This window comes from Poecile atricapillus, chromosome 2 (assembly GCF_030490865.1).
Source record: "Poecile atricapillus isolate bPoeAtr1 chromosome 2, bPoeAtr1.hap1, whole genome shotgun sequence".
Taxonomy (NCBI): domain Eukaryota; kingdom Metazoa; phylum Chordata; class Aves; order Passeriformes; family Paridae; genus Poecile; species Poecile atricapillus.
Genome location: NC_081250.1, coordinates 153,331,834 through 153,359,584, shown reverse-complemented (window position 1 = coordinate 153,359,584; position 27,751 = coordinate 153,331,834). Strand labels below are relative to the sequence as shown.

General features: G+C 36.7%; 1 protein-coding gene across 2 annotated transcripts in view; it reads right to left on the bottom strand.

Moving 5' to 3' along the window:
• Positions 1-27,751, bottom strand: part of MROH1 (maestro heat like repeat family member 1) — a 141,286-nt gene that overhangs the window by 111,767 nt on the left and 1,768 nt on the right. The window contains exons 1-7 of one of the 2 annotated variants that reach the window (XM_058830025.1): positions 26,688-26,700; positions 25,821-25,885; positions 21,494-21,639; positions 18,687-18,818; positions 14,278-14,440; positions 10,465-10,563; positions 1,432-1,583 (exon numbers count right to left, since the gene is read on the bottom strand). In XM_058830025.1, coding sequence (XP_058686008.1) covers positions 1,432-1,583; positions 10,465-10,563; positions 14,278-14,440; positions 18,687-18,818; positions 21,494-21,639; positions 25,821-25,885; positions 26,688-26,689 — 759 coding nt within the window. In that variant the 5' untranslated portion in view covers positions 26,690-26,700. Of the gene's footprint in view, positions 1-1,431; positions 1,584-10,464; positions 10,564-14,277; positions 14,441-18,686; positions 18,819-21,493; positions 21,640-25,820; positions 25,886-26,687; positions 26,701-27,751 lie in introns of those variants that run through there. The other variant, XM_058830026.1, reaches the window with a different exon arrangement.

Genomic DNA, 27,751 nt, shown 5'->3' with positions numbered 1-27,751 from the left:
CCATTCCCAGCATTCCCAATTCCAGGAATTCCCATTCCCACCATTCCCAAATCCCAGGAATTCTCATTCCCAGAATTCCCATTCCTGCTATTCCCAAATCTGGGAATTCCCATTCCCAAATCCCAGAATTCCCTCTCCTGCTGTTCCCAAATCCCGGAATTCCCAAATCCCGGAATTCCCAAATCCCACCATTCCCAAATCTCAGGAATTCCCAAATCCAAGAATTCCCAAATCTGGAATTCCCAAATCCTGAGAATTCCCTTTCCCACCATTCCCAAATCCAGGAATTCCCACTCCCAACATTCCCGAATCCAAGAATTCCCATTCCCAGAATTCCCAAATCCCGAGAATTCCCCTTCCCACCATTCCCAAATCCAGGAATTCCCACTCCCACCATTCCCAAATCCCAGGAATTCCCATTCCTGGAATTCCTGAACCCCAGAATTCCCAAATCCCGCCATTCCCAAATCCCAGAATTCCTGCTCCCACTACTCCAAAATCCCAATATCTCAAATCTGGGAATTCCCAAATCCAGTAATTCCCTCTCCTGCTGTTCCCAAATCCTGGAATTCCCAAATCTGGGAATTCCCAAATCCCACCATTCCCAAATCCAAGAATTCCCATTCCTGGAATTTCCAAATCCTGGAATTCTCGCTCCCAGCATTCCCAAATCCCAGAATTCCCATTCCCACCATTCCCAAATCCCGGAATTCCTGAATCCCAGAATTCCCGAATCCAGGAATTCCCACTCCCACCATTCCCAAATCCCGGAATTCCCATTCCCGGAATTCCAGAATCCCCGAATTCCCATTCCCAGCATTCCCAAATCTCAGGAATTCCCAGAATTCCCAGAATTCCCAGAATTCCCAAATCCCGGAATTCCCACCCCCACCATTCCCAAATCCCAGAATTCCCATTCCCACCATTCCCACAACCCAGAATTCCCATTCCCGGAATTCCCAAATCCCAGAATTCCCACTCCCACCATTCCTAAATCCTGGAATTCCCATTCCTGGAATTCCTACATCCCACAATTCCCGAATCCCAGAATTCCCAAATCCCGGAATTCCCATCCCCACAATTCCCAAATCCTGGAATTTCCATTCCCACCATTCTCAAATCCCGGAATTCTTGCTCCCACCATTCCCAAATCCCAGAATTCCCATTCCCAGAATTCCTAAATTCCCACCATTCCCAAATCCCGGAATTCCCAATCCCAGCATTCCCAAATCCTGGAATTCCCATTCCCGGATTTCCTGAATCCCAGAATTCCCAAATCCCACCATTCCCAAATCCCGGAATTCCCAATCCCAGCATTCCCATTCCCACCATTCCCAAATCCTGGAACTCCCAAATCCCAGGAATTCCCATTCCCAGCATACCCAGCATTCCCAGAATTCCCAGAATTCCCGGAATTCCTGGAATTCCCACCTTGGCCTCTCTCTGGGGGAGCCAGGTCTGGAAGAGGAGCTCGAAGGCGGCTCCGAATTCCTGGGCAAAGGCGTCCCTGCGGATCGTGGGGTCCGGAGCCTGATCCCGAGCCGCCAAATATTCCAGGATGCTCTCGCTGAAACGCTGCAGAGCTGGGGAAAAACATTCCAGGGAATTCCAGGATTGTTTGGGAATTTTTTGGGAATTTTTTGGGAATTTTTGGGAATTTTTTTGGAATTTTTGGGGACTTTTTTTAATTTTTCAGGAATTTTTTAGGTATTTTTTTGGATTTTTTGGGGACTTCTACGGAATTTTTCAAGGTTTTAAAAACTTGATGGGGTTTGGGAAAGATTGGGAAATTTTAGGAATATTTGGGGATTTTTTGGGAATTTTTTGGGAATTTTGGAAATTTTTGGGAATTTTTTGGGGAATTTTTGAGGATTTTTTTTAATTTTTGGGTTTTTTTTAGGAATTTTTTGGGATTTTTTCGGGACTTCCATGAAGTTTTCCAAGGTTTTAGAAACTTGATGGGATTTGGGAAAGATTGGAAAATTTTAGGAATATTTGGGAATTTTGGGGGGAATTTTTAGGAATTCTTGGTTTTGGTTTTTTTTATTTTTAGGAATTTTTTTATTTTTAATGAAATTTTTGTTGGGGAATTTTGATCCAGAGCCTGATCCCGAGCCAGCAAATATTCCAGGATGCTCTCGCTGAAACGCTGCAGAGCTGGGGAAAAACATTCCAGGGAATTCCAGGATTGTTTGGGAATTTTCTGGGAATTTTTTGGGAATTTTTTGGGAATTTTTTTGAATTTTTTTGGAATTTTTGGGGACTTTTTTTAATTTTTCAGGAATTTTTTAGGTATTTTTTTGGATTTTTTGGGGGACTTCTACGGAATTTTTCAAGGTTTTGGAAACTTTATGGGGCTTGTGAAACATTGGGAAATTTTAGGAATATTTGGGGATTTTTTGGGAATTTTTGGGATTTTTGGAAATTTTTTGGAATTTTTTGGAGAATTTTTGGGGATTTTTTTAAATTTTTGGGTTTTTTTTTTAGGAATTTTATGGGGACTTTTATGGAATTTTTCAAGATTTTAAAAACTTTAAGGGGTTTGGGAAAGGTTGGAAAATTTTAGGAATATTTGGGGATTTTTGGGGGGAATTTTTAGGAATTCTTGGTTTTGTTTTTTTTTATTTTTAGGAATTTTTTGATTTTTAATCAAAGTTTTTTGGGGAATTTTGATCCAGAGCCTGATCCCGAGCCAGCAAATATTCCAGGACGCTCTCGCTGAAACGCTGCAGAGCTGGGAAAAAACATTCCAGGGAATTCCAGGATTGTTTGGGAATTTTTTGGGAATTTTTTGGGAATTTTTTAGAATTTTTTTGGAATTTTTGGGGACTTTTTTTTAATTTTTGAGGAGTTTTTTGGGGGTTTTTTTAGGAATTTTTGGGGATTTCTATGGAATTTTTCAAGGTTTTAGAAACTTGATGGGGCTTGGGAAACATTGGGAAATTTAAGGAATATTTGGGGATTTTTTGGGAATTTTTTGGGATTTTTGGAAATTTTTTGGAATTTTTTGGAGAATTTATGGGGATTTTTTTTTAATTTTTGGGGTTTTTTTTAGGAATTTTTTGGGGATTTTTATGGAATTTTTCAAGGTTTTAGAAACTTGATGGGATTTGGGAAAGATTGGACAATTTTAGGAATATTTGGGAATTTTTGGGGGGAATTTTTAGGAATTCTTGGTTTTGATTTTTTTTATTTTTAGGAATTTTTTGATTTTTAATGAAATTTTTGTTGGGGAATTTTGATCCAGAGCCTGATCCCGAGCCAGCAAATATTCCAGGATGCTCTTGCTGAAACGCTGCAGAGCTGGGAAAAAACATTCCAGGGAATTCCAGGATTGGTTGGGAATTTTTGGGGAATTTTTTGGGAATTTTTTAGAATTTTTTTGGAATTTTTGGGGACTTTTTTTTAATTTTTGAGGAATTTTTTTAGGATTTTTTTGGATTTTTTGGGGGACTTCTATGGAATTTTTCAAGGTTTTAGAAACTTGATGGGGCTTGGAAAGAGCTGAAAATTTTAGGAACATTTGGGGATTTTTTTGGAATTTTTTTGGAATTTTGGGGGGATTTTTTGGAAATTTTTTGGAATTTTTTGGAGAATTTTTGGGGATTTTTTTAAATTTTGGGGTTTTTTTTTTAGGAATTTTTTTGGGAATTTTATGAAAGTTTTCAAGGTTTTAGAAACTTTATTGGATTTGGGAAAGATTGGAAAATTTTAGGAATATTTGGGAATTTTTGGGGGGAATTTTTGGGAATTCTTGGGATGTTTTTATTTATTTTTAGGAATTTTTTTATTTTTAATCAAATTTTTTTGGGGAATTTTGATCCAGAGCCTGATCCCGAGCCAGCAAATATTCCAGGATGCTCTCGCTGAAACGCTGCAGAGCTGGGAAAAACATTCCAGGGAATTCCAGGATTGGTTGGGAATTTTTTGGGAATTTTTTGGGAATTTTTTGGGAATTTTTTGTAATTTTTTTTGAATTTTAGGAATTTTTGGGGAGTTCTATGGAATTTTTCAAGGTTTTAGAAACTTTATGGGGCTTGGGAAAGATTGGAAAATTTTAGGAATATTTGGGGATTTTTTGGGAATTTTTTGGGATTTTTGGAAATTTTTTGGAATTTTTTGGAGAATTTTTGAGGATTTTTTAAAATTTTTGGGGGGTTTTTTAGGAATTTTTTGGGGACTTTTATGGAATTTTTCAAGGTTTTAGAAACTTTATGGGGTTTGGGAAAGATTGGAAAATTTTAGGAATATTTGGGGATTTTTTGGGAATTTTGGGGGATTTTTTTGGAATTTTTGGATTTTTTGGGGAATTTTTGGGGATTTTTTTAAAATTTTTGGGTTTTTTTTTTTAGCGATTTTTTGGGGACTTTTATGGAATTTTTCAAGGTTTTGGAAACTTGATGGGGTTTGGGAAAGGTTGGAAAATTTTAGGAATATTTGGGGATTTTAGGGGGGAATTTTTGGGAATTCTTGGTTTTGTTTTTTTTTTATTTTTAGGAATTTTTTGATTTTTAATCAAATTTTTTGGGGGGAATTTTGATCCAGAGCCTGATCCCGAGCCGCCAAATATTCCAGGATGCTCTCACTGAAACGCTGCAGAGCTGGGAAAAAACATTCCAGGGAATTCCAGGATTGTTTGGGAATTTTTGGGGGAATTTTTTGGGAATTTTTTGGAATTTTTTTGGGATTTTTTTGGAATTTTTTGGGATTTTTTTGGAATTTTTTTTAATTTTTGAGAAGTTTTTTGGGGCTTTTTTTAGGAATTTTTGGGGAGTTCTATGGAATTTTTCAAGGTTTTGGAAACTTGATGGGGTTTGAGAAAGATTGGAAAATTTTAGGAACATTTGGGGATTTTTTGGGAATTTTTTGGGATTTTTGGAAATTTTTTGGAATTTTTTGGAGAATTTTTGGGGATTTTTTTAAATTTTTGGGGGTTTTTTTTAGGAATTTTTTGGGGGATTTTATGAAAGTTTTCAAGGTTTTAGAAACTTGATGGGATTTGGGAAAGATTGGAAAATTTTAGGAATATTTGGGAATTTTTGGGGGGAATTTTTGGGAATTCTTGGGGTGTTTTTATTTATTTTTAGGAATTTTTTTATTTTTAATGAAATTTTTGTTGGGGAATTTTGATCCAGAGCCTGATCCCGAGCCAGCAAATATTCCAGGATGCTCTCGCTGAAACGCTGCAGAGCTGGGAAAAACATCCCAGGGAATTCCAGGATTGTTTGGGAATTTTTTGGGAATTTTTTGGGAATTTTTTGGAATTTTTTTGGAATTTTTTTTGAACTTTTTTGGGAATTTTTGGGGAATTTTTGGGGGTTTTTTTTAGAAATTTTTGGGGACTTCTATGGAATTTTCCAAGGTTTTAAAAACTTTATGGGGCTTGGGAAAGAATGGAAAATTTTAGGAATATTTGGGGATTTTTTGGAATTTTGGGGGAATTTTTGGGAATTTTTTGGAATTTTTTAGAATTTTTTGGAATTTTTGGGGGAATTTTTTGGGATTTTTTTAAATTTTTGGGGGGTTTTTTAGGAATTTTTTAGGGACTTCTATGGAATTTTTCAAGGTTTTAGAAACTTGATGGGGTTTGGGAAAGATTGGAAAATTTTAGGAATATTTGGGAATTTTTGGGGGGAATTTTTGGGAATTCTTGGGGTGTTTTTATTTATTTTTAGGAATTTTTTTATTTTTAATTTAATTTTTGTTGGGGAATTTTGATCCAGAGCCTGATCCCGAGCCAGCAAATATTCCAGGATGCTCTCGCTGAAACGCTGCAGAGCTGGGAAAAAACATTCCAGGGAATTCCAGGATTGTTTGGGAATTTTTTGGGAATTTTTTGGGAATTTTTTGGGAATTTTTTCGGAATTTTTTTTAATTTTTGAGGAATTTTTTAGGATTTTTTTTGGATTTTTTGGGGGACTTCTATGGAATTTTTCAAGGTTTTAAAAACTTGATGGGGTTTGGGAAAGATTGGGAAATTTTAGGAATATTTGGGGATTTTTTGGGAATTTTTTGGGAATTTTTTGGGAATTTTTTGGAATTTTTTGGGGAATTTTTGGGGATTTTTTTAAATTTTTGGGGTTTTTTTAGGAATTTTTTGGGGACTTTTATGGAATTTTTCAAGGTTTTAGAAACTTTATGGGGTTTGGGAAAGATTGGAAAATTTTAGGAATATTTGGGGAATTTTTGGGGAGGAATTTTTAGGAATTCTTGGGTTTGTTTTTTTTTATTTTTAGGAATTTTTTGATTTTTAATGAAATTTTTGTTGGGGAATTTTGATCCAGAGCCTGATCCCGAGCCACCAAATATTCCAGGATGCTCTCGCTGAAACGCTGCAGAGCTGGGAAAAAACATTCCAGGGAATTCCAGGATTGTTTGGGAATTTTTTGGGAATTTTTTGGGAATTTTTTGTAATTTTTTTTGAATTTTTTTTGGAATTTTTTTTAATTTTTGAGGAGTTTTTTGGGGATTTTTTTTAGGAAATTTTGGGGAGTTCTATGGAATTTTTCAAAGTTTTAGAAACTTGATGGGGTTTGGGAAAGATTGGAAAATTTTAGGAATATTTGGGGATTTTTTGGGAATTTTTTGGGATTTTTGGAAATTTTTTGGAATTTTTTGGAGAATTTTTGGGGATTTTTTTAAGTTTTTGGGGATTTTTTTTAGGAATTTTTTTGGGAATTTTATGAAAGTTTTCAAGGTTTTAGAAACTTGATGGGATTTGGGAAAGATTGGAAAATTTTAGGAATATTTGGGAATTTTTGGGGGGAATTTTTTAGGGATTTTTGGGAATTTTTTGGGAATTTTTTCCTAGTTTTTGGGATTTTTTTTCATATTTTTTTAGGATTTTTTTTTTCTTTTAATGGAATTTTTCAAGGTTTTCAAAGCTTTGTGGGGTTTGGGAAGGTTTGGGAAATTTCAGGAATATTTGGGAATTTTGGGGGGATTTTTTGGGGAATTTTTTGGGGAATTTTTGGGGAATTTTTTTGGGATTTTTTAAAATTTTGGGTTTTTTTTTTAAGATTTTTTTTATTTTTGGGAGGATTTCTACGGAATTTTTCAAGGTTTTGGAAACTTTATGGGGTTTGGGAAAGATTGGAAAATTTAAGGAATATTTGGGGGTTTTTTTGGAATTTTTTTGGAATTTTGGGGGGATTTTTTGGGAATTTTTGGAATTTTTTGGAGAATTTTTGGGGATTTTTTTAAATTTTTGGGGGTTTTTTTTAGGAATTTTTTGGGGAATTTTATGAAAGTTTTCAAGGTTTTAGAAACTTGATGGGGTTTGGGAAAGATTGGAAAATTTTAGGAACATTTGGGAATTTTTGGGGGGAATTTTTGGGAATTCTTAGTTTTGTTTTTTTTTATTTTTAGGAATTTTTTGATTTTTAATCAAATTTTTTTGGGGAATTTTGATCCAGAGCCTGATCCCAACCCAGCAAATATTCCAGGATGCTCTCGCTGAAACGCTGCAGAGCTGGGGAAAAACATTCCAGGGAATTCCAGGATTGTTTGGGAATTTTTTGGGAATTTTTTGGGAATTTTTTTGGAATTTTTTTGGAATTTTTTGGAATTTTTTTGGAATTTTTTTGAATTTTTGAGGAGTTTTTTGGGGATTTTTTTAGGAATTTTTGGGGACTTCTATGGAATTTTTCAAGGTTTTGGAAACTTTATGGGGCTCGGGAAACATTGGGAAATTTTAGGAATATTTGGGGATTTTTTGGGAATTTTTTGGGATTTTTGGAAAATTTTTGCAATTTTTTGGAGAATTTTGGGGGATTTTTTTAAATTTTGGGGGGTTTTTTTAGGAATTTTTTTGGGAATTTTATGAAAGTTTTCAAGGTTTTAGAAACTTGATGGGATTTGGGAAAGATTGGAAAATTTTAGGAATATTTGGGAATTTTTGGGGGGAATTTTTTAGGGATTTTTGGGAATTTTTTTGGAATTTTTTCATAGTTTTTGGGATTTTTTTTCATATTTTTTTAGGATTTTTTTTTTCTTTTAATGGAATTTTTCAAGGTTTTCAAAGCTTTGTGGGGTTTGGGAAGGTTTGGGAAATTTTAGGAATATTTGGGAATTTTGGGGGAATTTTTTGGGAATTTTTTGGGGAATTTTTTTGGGAATTTTTGGGGAATTTTTGGGGGGATTTTTTAAAATTTTGGGGTTTTTTTTAGGAATTTTTTGGGATTCTTGGGGACTTCTATGGAATTTTTCAAGGTTTTGGAAACTTGATGGGGTTTGGGAAAAGCTAGAAAATTTCAGGAATATTTGGAGATTTTTTGGGAATTTTTGGGAAATTTTGGGGAATTTTGGGGGAATTTTTTTTTTTAATTTTTAAGGATTTTTTTAGGGATTTTTTGGGGATTTTTAAGTGATTTTTTTATTTTAATTGAATTTTTCAAGATTTTAGAAATTTTTTGAGGGCTTGGGAAGAGTTGGAAAATTTCAGGAATATTTGGGGATTTTTTGGGAATTTTTTTTTTTAATTATTTTGTATTTTTTTGGAATTTTTTTCATATTTTTGGGGATTTTTTTTTTAATTTTGGGGGATTTTTTTAAATTTTGGGAAGTTTTTTGGAGTTTTTAGAATCTTTAGGATAGATAGAGAAAGGTTGGAAAAATTCAGGAATATCTGGGAATTTTTTTGAATTTTGGGGGATTTTTTGGGAATTTTTTTGGAATTTCTAAAATTTTTAAATTTTTAATAGAAATTAAATGAAAGATTCCTAAAAAAATTCCATAAAAAATAAAAAAAAAATAAATCCAGACTTGCCCAAACTTCTCCCCCCAAAATTCCCAAAAATTAAATGAATTTTTTTTTTAAATTCCCCCAAAATTCCCAAACACTTCCCAAAAGAAAATTCCAAAAAATGAAATTAAAAACTCAAAAAAATTCCATGAAAAATTCCAAAAAAATTCCAAAACCTCTCCCAATAAAATTCACAAAAATGACACAAAAAATCCCCCCAAAATTAAATGAAAATGTCAAAAAAAATTCCAAGCAAAATTAAAAAAAATTCCAAAAAAATTCCCAACACTTCCCAAAAAAATTCCAAAATATTCAACAAATTCAAAAAAACAAAGAAAATTAAAAGAAAAAAAAAATCCTAAAAAGTTCCGAAAAATTAAACAAAAAAATTTCCAAAAATACCCAAAAAATTCTAATAAAATTCCCAAAAAGTTCCAGAAAATTAAACACAAAAATTTTTAAAGAATCTAAAAAAATTCCAAAAAAATTCCCAAAAATTCCCAAACTTTCCCAAACCTCTCCCAATAAAATTCCCAAAAATTACATTAAAAAATCCCAAAAATCAAAGTTAAAAATAAAATCCAAGAAAATTCCAAGAAAAAATTTTAAAAAATTCAGTAGAATTCCGAAAAAATTCTGAAAAATTAAACAAAAAAATTTAAAAAAATTTTAAAAATTACAAAAAAAAAATACAAAAAATTACAAAGAAATTCCCAAACTTTCCCAAACCTTTCCCAAAAAAATTCCATGTAAAATTCCCCAAAAATCAAATGAAAAATAAAGAAAAATCACAAGAAATACCCAAAAATTAAATAAAAAATTCCAAAATAAATCCAAAAAAATTCCAACAAAAATCACAAACTCTTCCCAAAAAATTCCAAAAAATTAAACAAGAAAATTTAAAAAAAATTCAAGAAAATAAAAATCCTAAAAAGTTCCAAAAAATTAAACAAAAAAAATTTCAAAAAATATCCAAAAAAATTCCAATGAAATTCTCAAATAGATCCAAGAAATTAAACAAAAATAATTTTAAAAAAATCTAAAAAATATCCCAAAAAATTCCCCAAAAATTCCCAAACTTTCCCAAACTTCTCCCAATAAAATTCTGAAAATTTCCATAAAAGGTAAAAAAAAAATTAAAAAAAAATCCAAACTCTCCCAAAAAATTCCAAAAAATTCCATAAAAAATAATAAAAAAAAAAATTCAAAAAAATTTCCAAACTTTCCCAAACTTCTCCCAATAAAATTCCCAAAAATTAAATGAAAATTTTAAAAAAAATTTTTAAAAATCCAAAAAAATTTTAGTAAAATTCCCAAATACTTCCCCAAAAAAATCCAAAAATTAAACAAAAAATTTAAAAAAAAATCCAAAAAAATTTAAAAAAAATTCCCAAACTTTCCCAAACCTCTCCCAATAAAAATCCCAAAAATCAAATGGAAAATTCCAAGAAAATTCCAAGAAAATTTTTAAAAATTACAAAAAAATTACAAAAAATTCCAAAACTTTCCCAAACCTTTCCCAAAATAATTCCATGAAAAATTCCCAAAATCAAATGAAAAATTAAAAAAAATCCCAAGAAAAATTAAAAAAAAAAAATCCAAAAAAATTCCCAAACTTTCCCAAAACTCCACAATTTTTTTTCCCAGTGTTTCCCAAGAATTCCCCGATCCCAAAATTCCCGTTTCCCGCCTTTTCCAGGGTTTTTTTTGGGAATGGTTACCGAAGCAGAGCGTGGATTTCATGGAATCCGCCCGGGCCATTCCCAGCATGGGCAGCAGCGTTCCCAGGATGGAATTCAGGAACGGAACCATCCCGAAAACTTGGGGGAAAAAACGGGAAAAGGTCATGGAAAAATATTCCCTGTGGAATTCTGGATTCAATTCCTAAAATTCCAGCCCAAATTCCCAGAATTCCGGCCCAAATTCCCAGAATTCCAGCCCAAATTCCCAGAATTTCAGCTTCAATTCTAAAATTCCAGCCCAAATTCCCAAAATTCCAGCCCAAATTCCCAGAATTTCAGCCCAAATTCCCAAATTTCAGCCTCAATCCCAAAATCTCAGCTCAAATTCCCAGAATTTCAGCTTCAATTCCCAGAATTCCAGCCCAAATTCCCAATATTCCAGCCTCAATCCCAAAATTCCAGCCCAAATTCCCAGAATTTCTGCCTCAATCCCAAAATTCCAGCCCAAATTCCCAATATTCCGGCCCAAATTCCTGGAATTGCATCCTTAATCCCAAAATTCTGGCCCCAATCCCAAATCCAGCTCAAATTCCCAGAATTCCAGCCCAAATTCCCAGAATTCTGGCCCAATTCCCAACATTCCAGCTTCAATTCCCAACATTCAGGCCCAAATTCCCACAATTTCCACCCAAATTCCCAACATTCCAGCCTCAATTCCCAGAATTCCAGCCCAAATTCCCAATATTCCAGCTCAAATTCCCAGAATTCCAGGCCCAATTCCCAATATTCTTGCCCAAATTCCCAGAATTTCAGCCTTAATCCCAGAATTTTGGCCCAAATCCCAAATCCAGCCAGAATTCCCAGAATTCCAGCCCAAATTCCCAGAATTTCAGCCCAAATTCCTGGAATTCCAACCCAAATTTCCAGAATTTCAGACTCAATCCCAAAATTCCAGCCCAAATTCCTGGAATTCCAGCCCAAATTCCCAGAATTCCAGCCCAAATTCCTGAAATTCTGGCTCCAATTCCAGAAATTCTGGCCCAAATTCCCAGAATTTCAGCCTCAATCCCAAATCCAGCCCAAATTCCTGGAATTCCAGCCCAAATTCCCAGAATTCCGGCCCAAATTCCCAGAATTCCAGCTCCAATTCCAGCTCCATTGCTGAGCATTTCCCAGGATTCCCGAGGATTCTCAAGAACTTCCTGGAATTCCAGGAATTTCCCAAGAATTCCCCGATATTCCCAAGAATTTCCCAGTATTTCTACAGAATTCCCAGAATTCCCGGAATTCCCAGAGAAATACCAAAAATTCCCCCAAAATACCCCCAGAATTCCCAGAATTCCTGGAATTCCCACAGAATTCCTACAGAATTCCCAAAAATTCCCAAAAAAATTCCCCAGAATTCTCAGAAATTCACAAAAATTCCCCCAAAAATTCCCAAAAAATCCCCCAAAATTCCCCAGAATTCCCAAAAAATTCCCAAGAATTCCCAAGAATTCCCAAAAAATTCCCAAGAATTTCCAAGAATTCCCCAATATTCCCCAGAATTCCCCCAAAATTCCCCCAGAATTCCCCCAGAATTCCCAGAATTCCTGGAATTCCTCCAGAATTCCCCCCAAAATTCCAAAAAATCCCCCAAAATTCCCCAGAATTCCCAAGAATTCCTACAGAATTCCCAGAATTCCCAAAAAATCCCAAAAATTCCCCCAAAAATTCCCCAAAAATCCCCCAAAATTTCCCCAGAATTCCCAAAAAATTCCCCAGCATTCCCACAGAATTCCCCAGAATTCCCAGAATTCCCCCAGAATTCCCCCAGAATTCACAGAATTCCCCCAGAATTCCAAGAATTCCCACAGAATTCCCCAAAAAATCCCCAAAATCCCAAAAAATCCACCCAAATTCCCCAGAATTCCCAAAAATTCCCAAAAATTCCCACAGAATTCCTAGAATTCCCCCAAATTTCCCCAGAATTCCCAAAATTTCCCCAATATTCCCAAAAGTTCACCAATATTCCCAAGAATTCCGAAGAAATCCTACAGAATTCCCAAGAATTCCCCAATATTCCCCTGAATTCCCCCAAAATTCCCTCAGAATTCCCAGAATTCCTGGAATTCCCCCAGAATTCCCCAGGAATTCCTACAGAATTCCCCCCAAAATTCCAAAAAATCCCCCAAAATTCCCCAGAATTCCCAAGAATTCCTACAGAATTCCCAGAATTCCCAAAAAATCCCATAAATTCCCCCAAAAATTCCCAAGAAATCCCCCAAAACTCCCCAGAATTCACAAAAATTCCAAAAAAATTCCCAGAATTCCCAGAATTCCTGGAATTCCCCCAGAATTACCAAAAATTCCCCCAAAATTCCCATAATTCCCACAGCATTCCCAAAAATTCCTGCAGAATTCCCAAAAAAATCCCAAAAAATCCCAAAAAATCCCCCAAAATTCCCCAAAAATTCCAAAAAAATTCCCCAAAAATTCCCAGAATCCCCCCAGAATTCCCAGAATTCCTGGAATTCCCCAATATTCCCATAGAATTCCCCCAGAATTCCTGGAATTCCCCCAGAATTCCCAAGAATTCCTACAGAATTCCCCCAAAAATCCCAAAAAATCCCCCAAAATTCCCCAGAATTCCCCAAGAATTCCCAGAAATCCCAGAATTCCCCCAAATTTCCCCAGAATTCCCAAAATTTCCCCAATATTCCCAAAAGTTCACCAATATTCCCAAGAATTCCGAAGAAATCCTACAGAATTCTCAAGAATTCCCCAATATTCCCCTGAATTCCCCCAAAATTCCCCCAGAATTCCCCCAGAATTCCCAGAAATCCCAGAATTCCCAAAAATTCCCAAAAAAATTCCCCAGAATTCCCAAAAATTCCCCAATATGCCCAAAAATTCACCAATATTCCCACAGAATTCCCAAAAAATCCCCCCAAATACCCCCAGAATTCCCAGAATTCCTGGAATTCCCACAGAATTCCTACAGAATTCCCAAAAATTCCCCCAAAAATTCCCCAGAATTCCCAGAAATTCACAAAAATTCCCCCAAAAATTCCCAAAAAATTCCCAAAAATTCCCCAATATCCCCCAGAATCCCCCCAGAATTCCCAGAATTCCTGGAATTCCCCAATATTCCCATAGAATTCCCCCAGAATTCCCAGAAATCCCAGAATTCCCCCAGAATTCCCAAGAATTCCTACAGAATTCCCAAAAAAATCCCAAAAAGTCCCCCAAAATTCCCCAGAATTCCCCCAGAATTCCCAGAATTCCCCCAGAATTCCCAAAAATTCCTACAGAATTCCCCAAAAAATCCCAAAAAATCCCAAAAAATCCCCAAAAATTCCCAAAAATCCCCCAATATCCCCCAGAATCCCCCCAGAATTCCCCCAGAATTCCCAGAATTCCCCCAAATTTCCCCAGAATTCCCAGAATTCCCCCAAATTTCCCCAGAATTCCCAAAAATTCCCCCAAAATTTCCCCAGAATTCCCAGAAATTCACAAAAATTCCCCAAAAAATTCCCAGAAATTCCCAGAAATTCACAAAAACTCCCCCAAAAATTCCCATAAATTCACAAAAACTCCCCAAAAAATTCCCAGAAATTCCCAAAATATCCCAGAATTCCCCCAGAATTCCCAGAATTCCCCCAAATTTCCCCAGAATTCCCAAAAATTCCCCCCAAAATTCCCCAGAATTCCCAGAAATTCACAAAAATTCCCAAAAAAATTCCCAGAAATTCACAAAAACTCCCCAAAAAATTCCCAGAAATTCACAAAAACTCCCCAAAAAATTCCCAGAAATTCCCAAAAATTCCCAGAATTCCCAGAATTCCCGGCATTCCCGGCGTTCCCGCTGACCGTTGGCTGCGGCGAGGTTTCCGAAGGTTCGGAGCACGGCGGGATGGGGCAGAATTCCCGGCTGGAATTTTCCCAGCACCTCTTCCATGACTTTATTCAGGAATTTCTTCCCGAGCTCCACCAGGACCTGGCTGGCGGCTTCCTGCCATTCCCAGATTTCCTCCTGAAAAATCCCGGGAATTTTTGATTTCCAAGAGGGAATTCCGGATGGAAAATCCTCAGTGAAAAAAAAACTCGGAAATTCCTTAAAATTCCCATAAAAATTCCTCAAAATTCCCATAAAAATTCCCATTAAAATTCCCATTAAAATTCCAATAAATTCCCATAAAAATCCCTCAAAATTCCCATTAAAATTCCCATAAAAATTCCTCAAAGTTCGCATAAAAATCCCTCAAAATTCCCAAAAAAATTTCCATAAAAATTCCCATTAAAATTCCCATAAAAATTCCCATTAAAATTCCCATAAAAATTCCTCAAAATTCCCATTAAAATTCCCATAAAAATTCCCATTAAAATTCCCATTAAAATTCCCATAAAAATTTCCATAAAAATCCCTCAAAATTCCCATTAAAATTCCCATTAAAATTCCCATAAAAATTCCCATTAAAATTCCCATAAAAATTCCACAAAATTCCCATTAAAATTCCCATTAAAATTCCCATAAAAATTCCTCAAAATTCCCATAAGAATTCCCATTAAAATTCCCATAAAAATTCCTCAAAGTTCCCATAAAAATTTCCATAAAAATTCCCATAAAAATTCCTCAAAATTCCCATAAAAATTCCCATTAAAATTCCCATTAAAATTCTCATAAAAACTCCACAAAATTCCCATTAAAATTCCTCAAAATTCCCATTAAAATTCCCATAAAAATTCCCATAAAAATTCCTCAAAATTCCCATTAAAATTCCCATTAAAATTCCCATTAAAATTCCTCAAAATTCCCATAAGAATTCCCATTAAAATTCCCATTAAAATTCCCACTAAAATTCCCATAAAAATTCCTCAAAATTCCCATAAAAATTCCCATAAAAATTCCCATTAAAATTCCCATAAAAATTCCTCAAAATTCCCATTAAAATTCCCATTAAAATTCCCATAAAAATTCCTCAAAATTCCCATTAAAATTCCCATTAAAATTCCCATAAAAATTCCTCAAAATTCCCATAAAAATTCCTCAAAATTCCCATAAAAATTCCTCAAAATTCCCATAAAAATTCCCATTAAAATTCCCATAAAAATTCCCATAAAAATCCCCCAAAACTTCCCCAAAAATTCCCAAATCTTTCCCCAAAATTCCGAGAATTCATCAAGTTCTCCCAAATATGACCAAAATATTTTCCCCAAATTTTCCCCAATTCTCCCAAAATTCAAAAAATTTCCCCGAATTCCCCCCAAAATTCCCAAATTTTTCCCCAAAGTTTTCCCAAATTTCCCCAAATTCACCCAAAAATTCACCCAAAAATTCACCCAAGAATCTGCAAAATCCCCAAAAATTCCCCCAAATTCCCCAAAATTTAAAAAAATTCCTCCAAAATTCCCAAAACTTTCCCAAAGCTTTCCCAAAACTTCCAAAAATCCCAAAAATTCCAACAGAATTCCCAAAAAATCCCCAAAAATCCCAAGAATTCCCAAAAAATCCCAAAAAATCCCCAAAAATTCCCCCAAAATCCAAAACAATCCAAAAAACTCCTCCCAAATAAAAAAATCCTCAAATTTCCCCCAAATTTTCCCAAAAATCCCCCAAAAAATCCCAAAAAATCCCCCCAAAATCCCAAGAATTCCCAAAAAAATAAAAAAAAATTCCCCCAAAAATTCCTCCCAAAATTCCCAAAATTTCCCCCAAAATCCCCCCAAAATCCCAAAATATTCCCAAAAAAATTCCCCCAAATTCCCCCAAAATCCCAAAAATTCCCCAAAAGATTCCCAAAAATTCCCCAAAATAATCCCCAAAAAATCCCAAAAAAAATCCCAAAAAAATTCCCCCAAATTCCCTAAAAAATTCCCAAAAATTCCTCCCAAAATTCCCAAAAATTCCCCCAAAAATCCCCCAAAATCCCAAAATATTCCCAAAAAAATTCCCCCACATTCCCTAAAAAATTCCCAAAAATTCCCTAAAAAATTCCCAAAAATTCCCCCAAAAATCCCCCAAAAATCCCAAAAAATCCCCCCAAAAATTCCCAAAAATTCCTCCCAAAAAACTCCCAAAAATTTCACCCAAAATCCCCCAAAATCCCAAAATATTCCCAAAGAAATTCCCAAAAAAATTCCCAAAAATTCCTCCCAAAATTCCCCAAAATTCCCCAAAAAATCCCCAAAAAATCAAAAAAAATCCCCCCAAAAATTCCCAAAAATTCCTCCCAAAAAATTCCCCAAAATTCCCCCACAATCCCAAAATATTCCCCAAAAAATTCCCCCAAATTCCCCAAAACTTTCCCAAAAAATCCCCAAAAATTCCTCCCAAAATTCCCAAAATTTCCCCCAAAATCCCCCAAAATCCCAAAATATTCCCCAAAATTTTCCCCCAAATTCCCCAAAATTCCCCCAAAAATTCCCAAAAAAATTCCCCAAAATTCCTCCCAAAATTCCCAAAAATTCCCCCCCAAATCCCCCCAAAATCCCAAAATATTCCCAAAAAAAATCCCCCAAATTCCCCAAAAAATTCCCTAAAAAATTCCCCAAAAAATCCCGAAAAAATCCCCAAAAAATCCCAAAAAATCCCCCCAAAAATTCCCAAAAATTCCTCCCAAAAAACTCCCAAAAATTCCACCCAAAATCCCCCAAAATCCCAAAATATTCCCAAAGAAATTCCCCAAAAAATTCCCAAAAATTCCTCCCAAAATTCCCCAAAATTCCCCAAAAAATCCCCAAAAAATCCAAAAAAATCCCCCCAAAAATTCCCAAAAATTCCTCCCAAAAAATTCCCAAAAATTCCCCCCAAAATCCCAAAATATTCACAAAAAAATTCCCCCAAATTCCCCAAAACTTTCCCAAAAAATCCCCAAAAAATCCTCCCAAAATTCCCAAAATTCCCCCCAAAATCCCCCAAAATCCCAAAATATTCCCCAAAATTTTCCCCCAAATTCCCCCAAATTCCCCCAAAAATTCCCAAAAATTCCCCAAAAAATCCCCAAAAATTCCTCCCCAAATTCCCAAAAATTCCACCCAAAATCCCCCCAAAATCCCAAAATATTCTCAAAGAAATTCCCCCAAATTCCCCAAAAAATTCCCAAAAATTCCGAAAAAAATCACCAAAAAATAAAAAAAATCCAAAAAAATCCCCCAAAAATGCCAAAAAATTCCCCCAAAATTCCAAAAAATTCCTCCCAAAATTCCCCAAAATTCCCCCAAAAATCCCCAAAAAATCCAAAAAAATCCCCCCAAAAATTCCCAAAAATTCCTCCCAAAAAATTCCCAAAAATTCCCCCCACAATCCCAAAATATTCCCAAAAAAATTCCCCCAATTTCCCCAAAACTTTCCCAAAAAATCCCCAAAAATTCCTCCCAAAATTCCCCCAAAATTCCCAAAATTCCCCAAAAAATCCCTAAAAAATCCCCAAAAATTCCCAAAAAAATTCCCAAAAATTCCCCAAAAAATCCCCAAATAATCCCAAAAAAATCCCCCCAAAATTCCCAAAAATTCCCCCAAAAATCCCCCAAAAATCCCAAAATATTCCCAAAAAAATTCCCCCACATTCCCTAAAAAATTCCCAAAAATTCCCTAAAAAATTCCCAAAAATTCCCCAAAAAAATCCCCCCAAAATCCCAAAAAATCCCAAAAAATCCCCCCCAAAATTCCCAAAAATTCCTCCCAAAAAACTCCCAAAAATTCCCCCTAAAATCCCAAAATTTTCCCAAAGAAATTCCCCCAAATTCCCAAAAAAATTCCCAAAAATTCCCCAAAAAAATCCCCAAAAAATCAAAAAATATAAAAAAAAATCCCCAAAAAATGCCAAAAAATTCCCCCAAAATCCCCAAAAAATTCCCCCAAAATCCCCCAAAAATCCCAAAATATTCCCAAAAAAATTCCCCCAAGTTCCCCAAAATTCCCCCAAAATCCCCAAAATTCCCAAAAAAATCCCTAAAAAATCCCAAAAAATTCCCCAAAAAATTCCCAAAAATTCCCCAAAAAATCCCCAAATAATCCCAAAAAATCCCCCCAAAATTCCCAAAAATTCCCCCAAAAATCCCAAAATATTCCCCAAAAAATTCCCCCAAATTCCCTAAAAAATTCCCTAAAAAATTCCCCAAAAAATTCCCAAAAATTCCCCAAAAAATAAAAAAAAAAAAAAAAAAAAAAAAAATCCCCCAAAAATGCCAAAAAATTCCCCCAAAATTCCCAAAAATCTCCCAAAATTCCCCTGAGAATTCCAGGAATTTCTGGGAATTCCGGGAATTCCTTGTCCCACCTTGGCTCGCGTCATCTCGCGAGCGGCCAAAGCGGCGGCGGCGGCGGCCGAGCCCTTCCCGAGATCCCGGAGGTGACTCCGGATAACGGAACCCATGGAAAACAGGATCAGAGCCCGGAACGGGAACGGCAGCTGGGAAAAACGGGAATGGAGAGAGAAATCTGGGAATTCTGGGAATTCTGGGAATGGCTCCGGATAACGGAACCCATGGAAAACAGGATCAGAGCCCGGAACGGGAACGGCAGCTGGGAATGGAGAGAGAAATCTGGGAATTCTGGGGAAAATCTGGGAATTCTGGGGAAAATCTGGGAATTCTGGGGAAAATCTGGGAATTCTGGGGAAAATCTGGGGGAAAAATCGCTAAATCTGGGGTAAATTCTGGGAATTGTGGGGAAAATCTGGGAATTTTGGGGGTTCTGGGGGAGATCTGGGAATTCTGGAGAACATTTGGGAACTCTGGGGAAAATCTGGGAAAGAAATTGGGAAATCTGGGGGAAATTCTGGGAATTCTGGGGGAAAACTGGGAAAAATTTGGGCATTCTGGGGGGAAATCTGGGAATTCTGTGGGAAATCTGGGAATTCTAGGAAAAATTGGGAAAAATTTGGGAAATCTGGGGGAAATTCTGGGAAATCTGGGAAAAATCTGGGAGTTCTGGGGGAAAATCTGGGAAAAAAATTGGGAATTCTGGGGGAAATCTGGGAATTCTGGGAATTCTGGGAATTCTGGGGAAAATCTGGGAATTCTGGGGAAAATCTGGGAATTCTGGGGGGAATCTGGGAATTCTGGGGGGAAATCTGGGAATTCTGGGGAAAAATCTGGGAATTGTGGGAATTCTGGGAAAAAAATTGGGAAAAAATCTGGGAATTCTGGGAAAAATCTGGGAAAAAAATTGGGAAATCTGGAGGAAATCTGGGAATGCTGGGGGGATATCTGGGAATTCTGGGAATTCTGGGAATTCTGGGAATGGCTCCGGATAACGGAACCCATGGAAAACAGGATCAGAGCCCGGAACGGGAACGGCAGCTGGGAATGGAGAGAGAAATCTGGGAATTCTGGGAATTCTGGGAAAAAATCTGGGAATTCTGGGGAAAATCTGGGAATTCACAGAATTCCCACAAAAATCCCATCTCCAAACCCTTCCCAAACTGTGGGAATTCCAAATCCTTCCAGAATTCTGGGAATTCCCGGAATTCCAAAGAAAATCCCAGCTCCAAATACTTCCCAAGCTCCAGGAATTCCAAACCCTTCCCAAAATCTGGGAATTCCTGGAATTCCAAGGAAAATCCCGGCTCCAAACCCTTCCCAACCTCCAAGAATTCCCAACCCCTTCCCAAAATCCGGGAATTCCCAGAATTCCCATCTCCAAACCCTTCCCAAAATCTGGGAATTCCAAACCCTTCCAGAACTCTGGGAATTCCTGGAATTCCTGGGAAAATCCCAGCTCCAACCCCTTCCCAAAATCCAGGAATTCCCAGAATTCCTGGGAAAATCCCATCTCCAAATCCTTCCCAAATTCTGGGAATTCCAACCCCTTCCCAAAATCTGGGAATTCCTGGAATTCCTGGGAAAATCCCAGCTCCAACCCTTTCCCAAAATCCTGGAATTCCCAGAATTCCCATCTCCAAACCCTTCCCAACCTCCAAGAATTCCCGAACCCTTCCAGAACTCTGGGAATTCCCAGAATTCCTGGGAAAATCCCATCTCCAAACCCTTCCCAAATTCTGGGAATTCCAAACCCTTCCCAAAATCTGGGAATTCCTGGAATTCCTGGGAAAATCCCAGCTCCAACCCCTTCCCAACCTCCAAGAATTCCCAAATCCTTCCCAAACTCCAGGAATTCCAAAACCTTCCCAAAATCTGAGAATTCCCAGAATTCCAAGGAAAATCCCAGCTCCAAACCCTTCCCAAACTGTGGGAATTCCAAATCCTTCCAGAATTCTGGGAATTCCCGGAATTCCAAAGAAAATCCCAGCTCCAAACCCTTCCCAAGCTCCAGGAATTCCAAACCCTTCCCAAAATCTGAGAATTCCCGGAATTCCCACAAAATTCCCAGCTCCAAACCTTCCCCAACCTCCAGGAATTCCAAACCATTCCCAAAATCTGGGAATTCCAAACCCTTCCAGAACTCTGGGAATTCCTGGAATTCCTGGGAAAATCCCAGCTCCAACCCCTTCCCAAAATCCAGGAATTCCCAGAATTCCCATCTCCAAACCCTTCCCAACCTCCAAGAATTCCCAACCCTTCCAGAACTCTGGGAATTCCCGGAATTCCTGGGAAAATCCCATCTCCAAACCCTCCCCAAATTCTGGGAATTCCAACCCCTTCCAGAACTCTGAGAATTCCTGGAATTCCTGGGAAAATCCCAGCTCCAAACCCTTCCCAACCTCCAAGAATTCCCAACCCTTCCCAAAATCTGGGAATTCCTGAAAATCCCAGGGAAATCCCGGCTCCAAACCTTTCCCAAAGTCCTGGAATTCCAAACTCTTCCAGAACTCTGGGAATTCCTGGAATTCCCATCTCCAAACCCTTCCCAAAATCTGGGAATTCCTGGAAATCCCAGGAAAATCCCGTCTCCAAACCCTTCCCAACCTCCAAGAATTCCCGAACCCTTCCCAAAATCCAAGAATTCCCAGAATTCCCAGCTCCAAACCTTCCCAACCTCCAAGAATTCCCAACCCCTTCCAGAACTCCGGGAATTCCCGGAATTCCTGGGAAAATCCCATCTCCAAACCCTTCCCAACCTCCAAGAATTCCCAACCCCTTCCAGAACTCCGGGAATTCCCGGAATTCCGTGGGAATTCCCGACCTTTTCGTGCTGCCTCAGGTACTCGCCGCAGCATTCCAGCATTTCCTCGGGATCGGCGTCTCCCAGGGCACAGAGGGAATTCCGGATCTGCTCCTGAACCTCAGGATCTTTATCCGTGCTCGCGTCCATCAGCGTCGTCGCCAGCCCTGGAACGTTCCGGAATTCCCGACCATTTCAACCCCAGGAATTTTCCCTTTTTTTCCTCAATTTTTCTCTTTTTTCCCCAATTTTTTTCCTTCTTTTTTTCCCCTTTTTTCCTCCTTTTTTTCCCAATTTTTTCCCTCTTTTTCCCCCAATTTTTTTCCTTTTTTTTCCCCAATTTTTCCTCCTTTTCTCCCTTTTTTCCCCTTTTTTCCCTCTTTCTTCCCCAATTTTTCCTCTTTTTTTCCTAATTTTTTCCTTTTTTCCCCAATTTTTTTCCTCCTTTTTTTCCCCTTTTTCCCCCTTTTTTTCCCCTTTTTTCCCTCTTTTTTCCCCAATTTTTCCCCTTTTTTCCCCAATTTTTCCTTCTTTTTTTCCATCTTTTTTTCATCTTTTTTCCCCCTTTTTTCCCCTTTTTTCCCTCTTTCTTCCCCAATTTTTCCTCTTTTTTTCCCAATTTTTTCCTTTTTTCCCCAATTTTTTCCTTTTTTCCCCCCTTTTTTCCTTCTTTTTTCCCCCTTTTTTCCCTTTTTTCCCCAATTTTTTCCTCCTTTTTTCCCCAATTTTTCCTCCTTTTTTCCCATTTTCCCCCTTTTTTCCCTCTTTTTTCCACAATTTTTTCCCCTTTTTCCCCCAATTTTTTCCTCCTTTTTCCCCCTTTTTTTCCTTCTTTTTTCCCCCTTTTTCCCCTTTTTTTCCTTCTTTTTTCCCCCTTTTTTCCCTCTTTTTTTCCCAATTTTTTCCTTTTTTCCCCAATTTTTTTCCTCCTTTTTTCCCTTTTTCCTTCATTTTCTCCTCCTTTTTTTCCCCTTTTTTCCCTCTTTTTTCCACAATTTTTTCCCTTTTTTCCCCAATTTTTTCCCTTTTTTTCCCCAATTTTTCCTCCTTTTTCCCCAATTTCTTCCCCCTTTTTTCCCCCTTTTTCTCCCTTTTTTCTCCTTTTTTCCCCAATTTTTTCCTCCTTTTTTTCCCTTTTTTCCCCCTTTTTTCCTTTTTTCTCCAATTTTTTTCCTCCTTTTTTCCCCAATTTTTGCTCCTTTTTTCCCAATTTTTTCCTCCTTTTCCCCCAATTTTGTCCTTTTTTTTTCCCAATTTTTTCCTTTTTTCCCCAATTTTTTCCTCCTTTTCCCCCCCTTTTTCCTTTTTTCCCTCTTTTTTCCCCCTTTTTTCCTTTTTTTCCCCAATTTTTTCCTCCTTTTTTCCCCAATTTTTTTTCTCCTTTTTTCCCCAATTTTTCCTTCTTTTTTCCCAATTTTTTTCTCCTTTTTTTCCTTTTTTTCCCCTTTTTTTTCTTTTTTTGCTCTTTTTTTCCCCAATTTTTTTCCTCCTTTTTTCCCCCTTTTTTTCCCCAATTTTTTCCTTTTTTCCCCAATTTTTTCCCTTTTTTTCCCCAATTTTTTTCCTCCTTTTTTCCCTTTTTCCTTCATTTTTTCCTCCTTTTTTTCCCTTTTTTCCTCCTTTTTCCCCCCTTTTTTCCTTCTTTTTTCCCCCTTTTTCTCCTTTTTTCTTCTTTTTTCCCCTATTTTTTTCCTCCTTTTTTCCCTTTTTCCTTCATTTTTTCATCCTTTTTTCCCCTTTTTTCCCTCTTTTTTCCCCAATTTTCTCCCTTTTTTTTCATCCCAAATTTTTCCTTCTTTTTTATCCCAATTTTTTCCTTTTTTCCCCAATTTTTCCCCAATTTTTTCCCCTTTTTTCCTTCATTTTTTTCCTCCTTTTTTCCCCTTTTTTCCCTCTTTTTTCCCCAATTTTTTCCCTTTTTTATCCCAAATTTTTCCTTCTTTTTTTATCCCAATTTTTTCCTTTTTTCCCCAATTTTTTCCCCTTTTTTCCTCCTTTTTTCCCCCTTTTTTCCCTCTTTTTTTCCCAATTTTTTCCTTTTTTCCCCATTTTTTTTCCTCCTTTTTTCCCTTTTTCCTTCATTTTTTCCTCCTTTTTTCCCTTTTTTCCTCATTTTTTCCCTTTTTCCCTCTTTTTTCCCCAATTTTTTTCCTCCTTTTTTCCCCTTTTTTCCTCCTTTTTTCCCCTTTTTCCCTCTGTTTTTCCCAATTTTTCCCTTTTTTTCCCCCAATTTTTTCCTCCTTTTTCCCCTCTTTTTTCCCTTTTTTCCCTCTTTTTTCCCCCTTTTTCCCTTTTTCCCTCTTTTTTCCCCAATTTTTTTCCTCCTTTTTTCCCCCTTTTTTCCCCAATTTTTTCCCTTTTTTTCTTTTTTCCCCATTTTTTTTCCTCCTTTTCCCCCCATTTTTCCATCCCATTTTTCCCCATTTTCCCAATTTTTTCCCCATTTTTTCCCCATTTTCCCTCTTTTGCCCCCTTTTCCCCCATTTTTCCATCCCATTTTTCCATCCCATTCTTCCATCCCATTTCCTCCCATTTTTCCCCCTTTTTTACCCATTTTTCCCCCTTTTTTACCCATTTTCCCCCTTTTTTACCCATTTTTCCCTCTTTTTGCCCCACTTTCCCATCCCATTTTCCCCCCCATTTTTCAATCCCATTTTCTCACATTTTTCCCCATTTTTCCTCTTTTTTTCCCATTTTCCCCCATTTTTCCATCCCATTTTTCCTCCATTTTTTCCCATTTTCCCCCTTTTTTCCCATTTTTCCCTCTTTTCGCCCCATTTTTCCATCGCCTTTTCCCCCATTTTTTCTCCATTTTTCCCCATTTTCCCCTTTTCCCATTTTTCCATCCAATTTTCCCACATTTTTCCATCCCATTTTCCCCCATTTTTCCATCCCATTTTTCCCCATTTTTCCTCATTTTTTTCCCTTTCCCCCATTTTTTCCCATTTTCTCCATCTTTTCCCCCATTTTTCCATCTCATTTTTCCTCATTTCCCCCCATTTTTCCATCCTGATTTTCCATCCCATTTTTCCCCATTTTCTCATCTTTTTTTTTTCCATTTTCCCCCCATTTTTTCAATTTTTCCCTCTTTTCTCCCATTTTCCCATCCCATTTTTTCCCATTTTTCCTCCTTTTATTTCCATTTTTCCTTTTTTTCCCTCTTTTCCCCCATTTTTCCATCCTGATTTTCCATCCCATTTTCCCCCATTTTTCCTCCTTTTTTTTTCCATTTTCCCCCCATTTTTTCCCATTTTTCCACCCCTTTTCCCACATTTTTCCATCCTGATTTTCCATCCCATTTTTTTCCCATTTTTCCTCCATTTTCCCCCATTTTTTCCCATTTTTCCCTCTTTTCCCCCCATTTTTCCATCCCCATTTTCCATCCCATTTTCCCCCATTTTTTTCCATTTTCCCATCCCATTTTTCCCATTTTTCCCCAATTTTTCCCCATTTTTCCTCCTTTTTTTTCCCATTTTCCCCCATTTTCCCATCCAATTTTTCCCCATTTTCCCATCCCATTTTTTCCCATTTTTCCCTCTTTTCCCCCCATTTTTCCATTTTATTTTCTCCCATTTTTCCATCCCATTTTTCCCCATTTCTTCCCATTTTTCCATCCCATTTTTCCCTCTTTTCCCCCATTTTCCCCCCATTTTTCCATCCCCTTTTTCCCCATTTTTCCCCCCTTTTCCCCCATTTTTTCCCTCCTTTTTTCCTCATTTTTCCCATTTTTCCATCCCATTTTTCCCCATTTTTCCCCCATTTTTTCCCATTTTTCCCTCTTTTCCCCCCATTTTTCCATCCTATTTTTTCCCATTTTTCCATCCCATTTTTCCCTCTTTTCCCCCATTTTCCCCCCATTTTTCCATCCCCTTTTTCCCCATTTTTTCCCCTTTTCCCCCATTTTTTCCCTCCTTTTTTCCTCATTTTTCCCATTTTTCCCATCCCATTTTCCCTTCTTTTTTTCCTCATTTTTCCCCATTTTCCATCCCATTTTTCCCCATTTTCCCCCATTTTTTCCCATTTTTCCCTCTTTTCCCCCCATTTTTCCATCCCATTTTTTCCCATTTTTCCATCCCATTTTTCCCGCTTTTCCCCCATTTTCCCATCCTGATTTTCCATCCCATTTTCTCCCATTTTTTTCCCATTTTTCCTCCTTTTTTCCCCCATTTTCCCCCATTTTTCCATCCCATTTTTCCCTCTTTTCTCCCTTTTTTTTCCATTTTCCCCCATTTTTCCATCCCGATTTTCCATCCCATTTTCCCCCATTTTTTCCCCATTTTTCCCATTTTTCCCCATTTTCCCATTTTTCCCATTTCCCCCTTTTCCCCGTTTTCCCGGGATTTCTCACTCCGGATCCGGGATTCCATCATGCTCCGCGTCTCCGGCTTGCCCGGGAGAACGAGCTCGGAATTCCTGGGAAAACACAAAGGGCCGGGAATTCCAAGGGAAAAAAACCGGGAATGGTGGGAATTCCATGGGAATTCCGGGAATTTAATGGGAATTCTGGGAATGAAATGGGAATTCTGGGAATTCCATGGGAATTCTGGGAATTTAATGGGAATTTTGGGAATGAAATGGGAATTCCAGGAATTTAATGGGAATTCTGGGAATGAAATGGGAATTGTGGGAATTTAATGGGAATTTAATGGGAATATTTGGGAATTTAATGAGAATTTAATGGGAATATTTGGGAATTTAATGGGAATAATTGGGAATGAAATGGGAATTTAATGGAAATATTTGGGAATGAAATGGGAATTGTGGGAATTTAATGGGAATTTAATGGGAATTTAATGGAAATTCTGGGAATTTAATGGGAATTTAATGGGAATTGTGGGAATTTAATGGGAATTCTGGGAATTTAATGGGAATTTAATGGGAATTTAATGGGAATTTAATGGGAGTATTTGGGAATTTAATGGGAATTTAATGGGAATTTAATGGGAATTTAATGGGAATTCAATGGGAATTTAATGGGAATTTAATGGGAATTTAATGGGAATTTAATGGGAATATTTGGGAATTCCATGGGAATTCCGGGAATTTAATGGGAATTCTGGGAATTTAATGGGAATATTTGGGAATTCCATGGGAATTCCGGGAATGAAATGGGAATATTTGGGAATTTAAGGGGAATTTAATGGGAATTCTGAGAATTTAATGGGAATTTAATGGGAATTTAATGGGAATTTAATGGGAATTTAATGGGAATTTAATGGGAATTTTGGGAATTTAATGGAAATATTTGGGAATGAAATGGGGATTCTGGGAATTTAATGGGAATAATTGGGAATTTAATGGGAATATTTGGGAATTTAATGGGAATAATTTGGAATATTTGGGAATTTAATGGGAATTTTTGGATCCCAGTGGGAATGAAATTGGAGTTTTGGGAATGAAATGAAAATTCTGGGAATGAAATGGGAATTTTGGGAATGAAATGGGAATTTAATGGGAATTCTGGGAATTTAATGGGAATTCTGGGAATTTAATGGGAATTCTGGGAATTTAAGGGGAATTTAATGGGAATTTAATGGGAATTCAATGGGAATTTAATGGGAATATTTGGGAATTCCATGGGAATTCCGGGAATTTAATGGGAATTCTGGGAATTTAATGGGAATTTTGGGAATTTAATGGAAATATTTGGGAATGAAATGGGGATTCCGGGAATTTAATGGGAATTTAATGGGAATTTAATGGGAATTTTATGGGAATTTTATGGGAATTTAATGGGAATTGTGGGAATTTAATGGGAATTTAATGGGAATTTAATGGGAATTTAATGGGAATTTTGGGAATTTAATGGAAATATTTGGGAATGTAATGGGGATTCTGGGAATTTAATGGCAATTCCGGGAATTTAATGGGAATTCTGGGAATGAAATTGGAATATTTGGGAATTTAATGGGATTTAAAATGGGAATATTTGGGAATTTAATGGAAATATTTGGGAATTTAATGGGAATTCTGGGAATTTAATGGGAATAATTTGGAATATTTGGGAATTTAATGGAAATATTTGGAATTTAATGGGAATCTTTGGGAATTTAATGGGAATTTAATGGGAATTCTGAGAATTCAATGGGAATACTTGGGAATTTAATGGGAATAATTTGGAATATTTGGGAATTTAATGGGAATTTTTGGATCCCAGTGGGAATGAAATTGGAGTTTTGGGAATGAAATGAAAATTCTGGGAATGAAATGGGAATTTTGGGAATGAAATGGGAATTTAATGGGAATTCTGGGAATTTAATGGGAATATTTGGGAATTTA